At 31.4% G+C, this 12201-nt stretch overlaps 1 protein-coding gene across 1 annotated transcript; it reads right to left on the bottom strand.

Annotated features, from left to right (window-relative positions):
• Window positions 1-1243: 1243 nt before the first annotated feature.
• On the bottom strand, window positions 1244-9891 carry LOC124828186 (DEA(D/H)-box RNA helicase family protein). Its single transcript, XM_047301418.2, has 15 exons — window positions 9662-9891; window positions 9508-9553; window positions 7994-8143; window positions 7625-7754; window positions 7432-7501; window positions 7164-7226; window positions 5356-5430; window positions 4978-5097; window positions 4598-4639; window positions 3939-4013; window positions 2846-2992; window positions 2527-2664; window positions 2194-2305; window positions 2017-2105; window positions 1244-1643 (listed from the first exon to the last, which is right to left on the bottom strand). Exons 3-15 carry the CDS (start codon window positions 8127-8129, stop codon window positions 1524-1526), a joined length of 1317 nt encoding a protein of 438 aa, XP_047157374.1. The 5' UTR covers window positions 8130-8143; window positions 9508-9553; window positions 9662-9891; the 3' UTR covers window positions 1244-1523.
• Between the last annotated feature and the right edge of the window lie 2310 nt (window positions 9892-12201).

Raw genomic sequence — 12201 nt, 5'->3', positions numbered from 1 at the left:
ATCAGATTTATCACTTTTTTTCAATGGAAGGAAAATACTAGAAGAGAAGAGTAAAAAAGGTGAACAAAAAATTAAAGATGGAGTTAGACTAGGAAGAATGTTATAAATATATGATACTTTGTTACTAAATAAATCATTTATAAAAATGAATGATGTAGGTTTTTGTAATCATTTTTTTTTTATGTTTAGACTGTGTAAAATATATATATAAAAAAAATACTTTCCAAAGCTGACCATATCAACACACAACTAACACTCCCATAGAACACAGTATAGCAAACTTAGATACCATAAAGATGACTCCATGGAATTGCGGTTTAAACTTAGATTCATGTTTTCTCACAAAAGATAAAAACCAGTTTCACATCATGTCACCAACTTTATGAGTAATAAATGACTAAATATGTTCACAACTATATTTATGAGTAAAAAATGAATGAATATGTTCACAACTATAGTTTCACTGTTCCATTTATCCTTTTCCGATATGTACATTTTTGTCCTGCTACAAAAAATATAAAATTTTATGTTGTCCCTGATCATATTTTGTTGTGTCCTTTATATTTAACAAATCAAACAAGACCCAGAATTTAATTCAATTACTACCCTTTTTGTTGGATCCTTCTGTCATACAGAAAATATTATATAGGATAAATAAAACTTGAAGTACAAGAAAGCATTATTTTTGGTCTTTCTAGTCTTAAATGTAAAACTTTCACTACAATTTAACTTTACTGACAAAAGAAACCCTTTTCTTTTAAGTTCCATATTTGTGCATCCAGAATGATGATTTTATATTTTAAAATTACATTTTTATAATAAAAATATAAATTGGTATTGCTGAAGTGCAGAGAGGAAATATAAATACCGGCATTTGTGTGGAAACGATAAAGCCACACAAAATCACAAAGTGCCTGTTCAATTTGATAATATACATATACGTTTGTAAAAGTAAATATCCTGCAAGGGTAAAAATGTAAACAAAGATCACCGCTTTGTAAATATCCTGCAAGGGTAAAAATGTAAACAAAGATCACCGCTTCAAAAGAAAATTTATTACAAATTTCATAACGAACTACATTCCCAAACTCCACGCAATTACTGTAAAAATTAAAATGTACTCTTAATTCAAGCAAATCAAGATGAGTTACTCCTTAATCCCACACAATTATAATATGAAACCTATCAGCTTACAAGGTTTTTGTTGTGTCTCCAAGTTGAAAGAAAAGCCAAGGTACTAATCTCTTAAAATACACGAGGGCATATGAATTAATATTACTTTATATCGATTCTTGATGATTTCATGTTGAATTGAAACAGACATCTAGTACTAAAAAAATTGAAATAAATATCACTACGAAGTTGTTTATAATCAATCCATGGAAAAACATTATTTAGTAACAAAATTTGCCCAAAATTGAATTACAGAAGTTGCATGACCACTCAGTCTATCCTCAAATTTCCATGGCTTCATCTGATTCATTCATCTGCCCCTTAATACACTCACAGTCAGTTATATGACTTCATCTTCTAAACTTTTTGGATGATTTTCCATCCTTGAGACCCAAGTACTTGTCGATATCTTCCCCATCATTATATTCCTCACCTCTCCGTTTCTTCTTCCCTCCAGCCTCCTTCATTTTCTACACAACCAAACATACAAACATTTAAGTATTGTCTACTATAGTATTTAAAATCACATAAACATTAGCTGATGACTAATCCTTCATCATATTTAATCCCAGGAGGAGTAATGTCTATACAAACTCAAGTCATATAAAACAAGTTTCTTCCGTTTGTTGTAAGATGAGATTAGAACCTATGACCTAATGCATTATTACCCATACAGTTTTTTTTACCACAATCCATAGTTCTCGGAAAATAAATAATACCTGAAAACTGTAAACAATAAAAACTAGATTCAACTCATTGAAATATCTCCCATTAATTTTGTTATGCTTCTAAGAAGAAATAGACAAAATAATATAAATATAACAGCTTAATACAAAATTTTACCGTGGCAGCTAATCTTTTTGCTTCACTAACACGTTCTTCCAAAAGGAGAACTTCCTCTTCTTGTGCAGGGTACTCAGGTAGCTTTTTGCCTGAAATACACACGTATTTCTCAAAGTGAGAAACTTTTTTCCCTTTAAAAGTTAAAGCTAAGATGGCTTAGCTATATACTCTACTCACCTATAAGCTTCTCTATTTGAATGTACCACTCCAGTTCATACTGATTTACAAGGGAAATGGCAACTCCAGAGCGTCCTGCTCGAGCAGTTCTTCCCACGCGATGTATATAATCCTGTAGCTAACAAGGTCAGGAATCCAGGGAATATAAAAGTGAAAATTCCAAAATCGTTGATCTAGACTCTAGGTCTTGTGTTAATTTAGATGCATCATGTATTACCACGAAAACAAATTATAATAATTACAGGAAACCTGTGAACTTTTGATTTAGTATACATTTATAAATATAATAGAACATGTTAGAAAAGAACAAAGGGAATACATAACACGCCTTACTTTGGAATTTGTGGGAATATCATAGTTAATCACCATATCTACAGTGGGAATATCCAGTCCTCTGCTAGCCACGTCAGTACAAAGGAGAATATTGCACTCCCCAGATTTGAACTTGTTCAAAGCTCCAAGTCTCTTTGGCTGTCAAAACATTATTAGAATAAAAATTAATATGCTTGATTGGGTCCCACGTAAATAATGAAAATATATGGCAGAGAGGGTCCTTTATTCCATCCTACCATCCCCTACCAATACCAAGGAAAGAATAGTTGACAACAAATTACAACAACAAATTATATCATGAGATACGTAGTACAATTACCTGGCTCATATGACCATTAATAGGTATCGCTTTTAAACCAAGATTCCTAAGGATCAATGCTAGAAGTCGAGTTGAATCACAGGTACGAGTGAACACCATTGACGTACTTCCAGTCATTTCAGTGAGGATATATACTAGGTAGCAGTCCTACGAGAGAAACACAATTACTTAACAGAATCATCATATGCAAAAAATTATAATAGACATGTTTCATGAAACCCAAAACATATGAATTTATAATAATTTCATTCCAAATAGCTAAATTATCATAAGTGTTCATACAAACATTGTACTCCCTAAAATAGTAGTATTATATGGTATTAGATTAAATAAAATACTTTCACTCAGCTAAATCAGAAGAATGAGAAGAATTAATTTACAGTTGGAGTTCATCACAAGAAACAGACTTCTTTTGGAGGAAAATAATGACAATATCAGATTTGTAGTTAGCAGTCGTCCACTCATAAAATTTATTTTCTAATATATCTTGTGTTAATAGCCTTTACCATCTCCTTCGGACCAAGAAGATGTGAGTGCTAAGAAAATTAATGTACAATTGCTTGCATTTCTTGCTTTTAAAATCCAAGATGCTGCTGAATAAGGGAGAATGGGAAGAATTAATTTACAGTTGGAGGTTGTCGCAAGCAACAGACTTTATTGAAGGAAAACAATGACAATATCAGATTTGTACTTCGTGCTCATCCATCCATGAAGTTTCTTTTGTAATATATCTTTAGTTAGTAACCTTTACAGAATCCATCGGACCAAGTGATGATTGTTAAGGAAATTAATGTACAATTGATATGGTCATTTCTTTTTTCCAAGATGTTGCTGAACAAGGGAGTGGGAAGAATTAATTTACAGTTAAGTTTGTTGCAAGCAACAAACCTTTTTTTAAGGAAAACAATGATAATGTTGGATTTGTAGTTAGTGTCTTCTACTCATGAAATTTCTTTAGTAAGATATCTTTAGTTAGTAGCCTTTACAGTCTCCATTGGACAAAGAAGTGATGAGTGTTAAAAAAGTTAATGTACAATTTGCCATGTCTTGTTATTAAAATCCAAGATGTTACTGAATAAGGGAGAAGAGAAACCTTGTGTTTGGCGGGCAAGAATCGATACTGCTGCTTCAATGTGTCAACAGTGGAATATTTAGACGCTGCTTCAATCTAAAATGAAATAAACAAATTGAGTAACATCAGAACAGAAGAATTTATATATACAAGTAAAATAAGTAACAAATAGTCCTCTCGTTTGAGAGATGATTAAATATATTGCCTTTACTTCTAATTTTTAAGTTACACAGTCCCTTAAGAGAATAAATAAGCTATGTTTGATAGTCTGTTTTAAAGTAAATGAATCTCTAAGCAATGGTGAGAAACTTTGGATGAGTCTCCCACTGAGCTAATCTTGAAAACCCTATTGTCGATTTTAAGAGCTTTAAAACATCAAAGAAGTTTCATTACTTTCGACTTTGGAAATTGGAACTTTAACAAAAATCTTAGATACATCTCTTGCAATTCAAAATTAAGGGACTAAACCTAGATATCGCTGGTACTGTAAATGGAAGAGGGAAAATTGAGCCTAGGTAGTTTGTTTATGTTAAAATGGATTAAGTGAAAGATACCATCGTCTAAATTGAAGGGTGCATATTTGTTCAAAATAGATAACAGGGCATGGTAATTTAAGCATCTCTCAAAATGTAGAATGTAATTTAGCCAATGGATAAACATTTGAATTATGACAATTGTACCTTCACAGGATTCCTTAAACAAACTCTCTGGAGCTTCTGGACCTGCAACAGTGAGTGCAACTTGATCTATTAGCTACGTAAATATAGAACCACGTGAGAAGTCAGCAATCAAGTATCTACAGCATATAAGAAAGTAACAGAAACCAATTTTTTCATTCAATCTGCACCAAAATATATTGAAGAACATGCATGAAAAATTATGTTCCGAACAAACAATAATAAATTTGTGATTTATCCTAAAATAACAAGAAAAATGCTTTTGATAATCTATAAAAAGATTCTATACCAACAATCAGAATTTATGTTAAATTCCAATAAACTCTCCCCAATGACCAGCCTCAAAAAATAGGGTTCCATATCTCATAATATAAAATAAATACCTTCTTAGTCATTGTAGCAGAAAACAGAAACGTTCTACGCTCACGAGGAATCATTTGTAAAATCTCATTAAGTGATTCCTCAAAGTCCTCGTTCAACAACCTATCTGCCTCATCTAAGACCTGCTCAAAATATATAGTAACCATGTTAGTCCAAGCACATGTATGGCATGGAAATGTAGACAAGAGTCTCCTCATGAAAATAGAAGGTATGCCCCTCTTTCTCTTTGCTTGTTTTTTGAACTATGACATAACCATAAAAAACATTCACCGATATTAATCAAGGTAAAAAAATGGAATCTAGGAAGGAAGCATATGAACACTTATGATGCAGAAAGTAACATCAATAACTCAGTATATAAAAAAATGTAGAAACTGTACCAGGTATTTTAATCTACTAAGAGAAAATCCTTTTGTGTGTTTTAGGTGATCCAAAACTCGTCCAGGGGTCCCAACCTGCATGCATATCAAATTCAACATAAATAAATAACAAAAAAATACAACACTGCTAAATTGTGACGACCAAAAATTAACAGAAAACTAAAGACCACACTTAATTAAAAGCACACTATCAATCTTGTACAAGCAGAGTGTGTATAAATTCATCTTTCTCTGGTTAAATGAATAATATTCTATCATTCAAGAGCAAAGTTTCAACCCATAAAGAGTCTCACTCAGCCACTGTAATGTTTTTTAACAATGAATGCAATGATTAAATATGTTCTTCCTCATGATAAAGACCTAGTTGAATTCCAAGATATTGACTGAAAAAACAAAATCAGTCCTAGTAAACATAGGACTTGTACAAGATACAAGAGTTAAGAGGAACACAAACTTCAACTTAAGTCTTTGTGGGATGAAAATTGTTAGAAGTTCCATATCAACTAGAGATAAAACCAATTTATAGTATATAAGTAGGTGCAAACCTCACCTTACAAGCCGGTTTTGTGGAGTTGAGTTAGACTTAAAATTCACTTCTTAACATGGTATTAGAACTATAGGTTAAAGTCTATTCTAGCGAGATTTGTGTTTGTTGAACATATTGTTCCACCTGCTATCGGACCAGAGGAGGGTATGTTGGAAATCCCACATAGATTAGAGATAAAACCAATTTTTAGTATATAAGTGGGTGCAAACCTTACCTTACAAGCCAATTTTGTGAGATTAAGTTAGGCTTAAAGTCCACTTCTTAACAAAAATGACCAGAGTTGTAACTAGAGTTCATTCATGCAATTAAATTGTGGAGGGGGGTAAATATAAAGTTACTGACCAATTTATCAATATAGGATGATAAAAAATCAAGTTATGAAGCAAAAAAGGAATGGAAGTCATCATTCAAAGAAGTATAAAAGCATGATCCAAAAAAGATTTAGAACTGTTATGGGTGCTGATAGGTACACTCCTAAGTTTCCCTTATGTTGTTTGAGTTGCCAATTGCAAGGGGGAAATCGTATTTAGAACTTTGGGGCATATACAGCCAGAAGTAAAAAAACTCGAAAAAAACAAAAAAAGAAAGATAAATCGTTACCAAGACACATTGATCAAGAATTTGGAATTCCAAATCAGTTGGATCAATATTCATTTTAGAATATAATAGTCCAATGAATCTCCTCATATATAGATGGTACACCTCTAGAGATGAAATATGATAGGTTTAGTGGCAAGGTTTATGTGAGAAGAAATAGACGAGGCAGGTAGTTATAACTTCCTAGTAGGTAGTTATAACCTCCTACAGTTGTGTTGTGTAATTATTTTTTATATTTTGTTTATGTTAGATTATGGTAGGCAGTTTTTAGTTGGTTGTAAAATATATCTTTTTAGGCCAATACTCTAACATAATTGGAATTTGATAGCCTACCAACTACAAACATTATACATATCTCTCCAGGTGTATTTATATTGAAGGTAGTAGATTAAGAAAGTAAGAACAAAACCAATCCTATATCTGGCAAGAGAAATCATATAATTAACACAATGTTTACGAAATATTCTGACCAATAATTAGTAAGATAAGTCAGTAATTGATTTAGAAACCGACAAACAATAACATAGAAAAATGCATTTCTTTAGTGAAACATTAGTGATATATTATTATTGAATTTCGGTTCTCATTCAACTATTACCTAACTCTCTTCAAGTACAACAAACAAATATTATCAAAGGATGCTTACAGGAATGGCGAAACTTACAATAATATGAGGTTGCTTTGCTATCTTGATGGATTGTTGCACCATGTCAATTCCTCCAACAAGCTAGAGAAAAAGGAAAAGATGTTCACCAAAAAGATTGTATAATATTCATGTACTAAATATAATATTAACACAGTGCCTAACCATCCTATAACACTATGTATCAAGCTGATTCGGGTCAGACGGGACAAAATCAAAGTTATGCAGTAAAAAGGAAGCAATCAAACTCAAATAATGAATCATTTTAGAAAAATAGATAGAAACTCACCACAGCGCACTTGACACCAATTTCTGAACCTAGAGCTTCAAACTGCTCAGCAATTTGAATAGCAAGTTCTCTGAATTTATAAAATGATGAATAAAGAAAATAGACTTGCTAAGATATCAGTCAGGACTATTACAATAAACAAAATTTGAATTTTATGATGATGAAACCCATAATTAGGTATGAAGTTTCAAACCTAGTGGGAGACAGCACGCAAGCAAAGAAATCTTTTGGACGAGGTGCGTCTAAGAGGGCATGCAATATAGGAAGAGCAAAAGCTCCTGTCTTCCCAGAACCAGTTTGGGCAAGCCCTATCACATCTTTACCTAAAAGAGACAACCCCGAAAAAATAATAAGCAATACCATTGTAGAATATATTGAAGTTAAAATGGGAAACTACTTAAAAGAATAATGCAATTAGTAAAAGCAATGATTTTTATATATTATATATTAAAAGTTTCATGTTGAAAATCTAAATACTAACATTTTTTTGCCTTCCTATTTTACAATCAAAATAAAATATGCAAATATCAGATTGAATTACAAAACTCAATTAAATGACAACCTTCTAATGCAAGAGGAATAGCTTCTATCTGTATCTTCAGTGGAGTTTTCCAACCCAATTTTTCACATGCTTCAACCAGTGATTCAGATAAGCCCAAATCCTTAAATGTTTTTATTCCTTCATTTTCTTCTGCCATTGGTAGTTTCTCACCTGTTTATAATTTTGAACTTAAAACTTAAATAACACCACATGGTCAAAAATCAAAAACATCAAAAGCAAACAAACAAAATAACTACCAAGGCCATAAAAGAATAAGAAGAAATAATAGAAGAATAAATATCAAATCAGAACTCATCCAACAACTACCAAAATCCAGCTATACAGGAACGATTGATGGTGATAGATGGGAGATTGTTGAAATTTGTAATTCTTTTATAATAGAGTACAAGAAATCAAAGATTGTGCAGTATAAATATGATAAGGCTTGAATTGTTGATGTGAACAGCTTATTTTCGTGTTAGCAAAGAAACCGCTGGACCCATTCTCATATTTTCATTCCGAATTACATAAAACTACTCTCATTTTGTAAGTCCCCCATTGAGTCTGTGAGAGCGAGATTCTGGAGAAGATGCAACTCTAGCTACCATGTTTCAGTTGAGGCAGGCTTTATGCATGTTTCACAAGTGGTGTATCCAATATATGTATTAAAATTTTCCCATGAATGTAGAAAATCCAATTTACTAAGGCACAAATAAAGGATTAGATCATCAATCCTTCCAATCCAACTGTTTTTTCTGAACACCTTGGTTTTTACAAAGGAAAGCATTGAAGAGGAAGATAAATCCATATATCTCACATTAAGCACACTCGGTTTTCTTTGTCACACATTAACAGGATTCACAGTCCTCAAGCATATTTTTATGGTTCTTAAATAAATAAAAAATCTAAAATCATATGAACTAACAAAACCTAATGGAAACTGGTAGTATTGAAAGGAAATAGATGATCTTCTAGGAAAACAACTCATTTACAGCAGCAATATAACTCCAGCTTAGAAGGAAGAAAAAAACAGATAATGGCAATTAAGAAAAGAAGACAACAACTATAGTTGCAAGACGGAAACTCTGTCCCCAAAGCAATTGCCTAGTCAATTCCTCACCCAATTTCCGCCCTCCCCTTTTGGTACTCTCCCCTTTCTTATTCTCTCCCCTACCTTATATAAACACGTTCTTCATGGACAATGATCACAGGATATCTTCTTGTTGAGATACACATTAGCTGCTCCATATACCCACACGTATTTCGTAATTATTGGGTTTAAGTGTATCTCAATGAGAAAACCCTAAAAAGTAAATGTTAACATGTCTAAAGTGGCACCAACTGTCTCCAAAATCAAACACAGTTTTCCATAACTGTTAGGGGTGGGGTTTCGGTGAAAGAACATATTCTACACTGAAACATTCTCTGGAAAGCTAAAACAGAAACAGAGTGAAAAGTGAAAAGGTTTACAGTAAAATTGAGGCATAAGCACAAAGAAAAAAACATAGACCCTCAGAAGAAGTAAGATTGGAAACCTGAAATCGCACAGGTCGGTGACGACAAGGAGCAGCGGACGGAGGACTGCACAAGATGGTAGTTAATTTAATTTAAAAGAAGAAATCTGAAGGGAACTGAAAGGGGATTCAATTGAAGACATATATTTCCTTTTATGGTCATTTGCTTGTGTACCTTGAGTTGAGTTCGGGAGGTGTCGAACAATGAAATTTAGGGTTGTTGAGAAAGGAAGCGTAACAGAGTATGTCTCGGTGCAAAAGGGGAAAATTTATAACAGAGCTTCGAAGAACAACATCAGCAGAGAACAATGAAGCTTGTTGGAGTCGTAATTGTAGAGATGGCGAGGAACTTGAGAAGGTAGCAATTTAGAATTTGGGTGGAATTAGGGTTTTTACGATAATTAGGGGTTTAGACAATCTTAACCCGTTTTTAAAAAATAATATATATATATATATATATATATATATATATATATATATAAGTAGATTTTATTTTCATCAATAAATTGATTTGGTTTCTCAAAGTTGATCTATTTGTTCTTATTTCTCTAATTTAAGTTCTATTTTTTAAAATGTGATATGATTAGGTTTTTTTTAGTACTTTACTAATCATATTAAAGATAGATAATGTGTTATGTTTTTTCTTAGAATTTAATATTTATATTGTTCGTTTTAATTCGATTAGGTCTCATTTTTCAGGAAAATAATAATTTTATCTATTTCTAACTTTAGATCAAATTTAACTTTTATATAAATGGTATATTTATATTTTTATTAAAATTTATATTTTTATTAAATGTATTTAGAAAAATTAAGTTTACTTAAATTTATAATTTAGATTGAATTTTATTTAAAATTGTTTTAAAATTTTAAATTAACATTGAACTTTATTTATATTAATATCTTATTTCGTAATATTTTAATGTTGTTTTTTTAATTGAATTTATATTTCAAATAATGATATATTTTTAAAATGTTTAAAATTTAATCATTTATATATAATCAGTTTACTTAAAAAAATATTTTATAAACTCAACTATAAATTTTTTAAATAATTGTATAATAATTTAAAACAAATAAATTTAAAATTTTAAAACAATTTTAAATAAATTTTAGTGTAAAATATAAATTTAAATTAATTAAATATTGTTAAAAATATTTAATAAAAATATTAATATAACATTTATATAAAAATTAAATATAATCTCAATTTAAATAAATATAAAATTGTTTAATTTAAAATAAAATTAAGATAAAATTAAATAAAAATAACAAATATATAAACAAACACAATGTAGTTTGGTGTTGATGTCCCACACTCTCACGCACGATCATATTATATTTTTATTATGACTATGAGATCGGGGAAAATAAGAGTTTTGAAAATAAAATAGTTTTGAGATTTTGAGTTTTCGTTTAGAAATTAATGTTTTTGAGTGTATATTTTTGTTATAACATAATTGTTATGTTGTTTTTTTATTTTTATATCTTTTGTCCAAGGGTAAAAGAGTTTTTTATTTTTATTTATTTGGTGTATAAATTAATTAAGAAGGGCGTAGAAAGGAGAAACATGCAAATTAAATAATCTGGATATTTAATAAAAGGATATTATGTAAATCTTTTAAGAGATTTAGTTGTTATTTTAAAATTTAGTTAAATGAAAACATGGGATATGATCTTGTTGGGTTTAAAAATTAAAAGAGATATTATTATTAGAAAAAAACACTATTAAATGGTTTAAACTCTCGGATGGTCCTCATATTTATATGGGAATCTCAAGCGAATCATCGTATTTGCAACTGTCTCAATTGGGTCCTAATATTTGTAAAATTGAGCCAATTTTGCCATATCCGTTAAATTGTCACATACGGCGTTAATTTTTATGAGGTGTTTATGTTGGTGCATGGTTTGATTAGAAAAGGTTGTGCTGTCACACGTAGTGGAGTCGCGAAGGAGATTGATTTTAAGGTGGAATGTTCTCGCGATGGCATTGCTTGCACGACAGTGAAACTGAACTCGTGTCAGGGTGACTATCTGTTCACGATGGTCTCTTGCGATAATGGTGAAGTGCGAAGGAACGTTGCGATTTGGTTGGTTATTGGGGGTTTCTCTGTTATGATTTTTTGCAGGTCTGTGTGTTTGTGTTTTGATTTACTGCAGGCTGATTAATGTTGTCGGCATCGTTGTTGCAGTTGATTCCTTTTCACAACCCAATTGCAGAAAATAGAGAAAAGTGGTGGCCCACAACATACAGTGGATGGTTCGTGAATGGTGAAGGAGTTTAGGCATATACTGCAGGAGTCTTCGAGAGAGTCGTCGAAAGGTACTGAAGAAGATGGAGCTTATATGGATGGAATGGGTGATAGAGAAGAACAAGAGGTGAAGTTTTCCATTGTTAACTGCACAGTAGTGTGAGATGTAGAAGGGGTTTCGGTGAAGAAGAAGAAGAAGAAATCCTAGAAATGAAGATGAGGGAGTTTGAAGTGAAGGAATACAATTACATATAAAACCGAAGGAGCGAAGGGAGGAGAAAATCCTTGGATAATCCTATTCAGCCGCTTTGAAGAAATCAATTGTGGCCTCACATACATTTTTTTCTTTAACTTTTCGCAAATCTCAACTCTATTTTCTGCATTTTGGCCATCGTTGGAGCAAAAGGTGGGCTCAAAATTGAAGCCTTGGGATGAAAAGGAATTATATTCCCATACTATTTCC

The sequence above is a fragment of the Vigna umbellata genome, chromosome 11, assembly GCF_029865625.1.
Source record: "Vigna umbellata cultivar VRB3 chromosome 11, Vumbellata_1.0, whole genome shotgun sequence".
Classification (NCBI taxonomy): domain Eukaryota; kingdom Viridiplantae; phylum Streptophyta; class Magnoliopsida; order Fabales; family Fabaceae; genus Vigna; species Vigna umbellata.
Note: the sequence above shows the minus strand (reverse complement) of the source record. Positions and strands in the feature narration are given on the sequence as shown.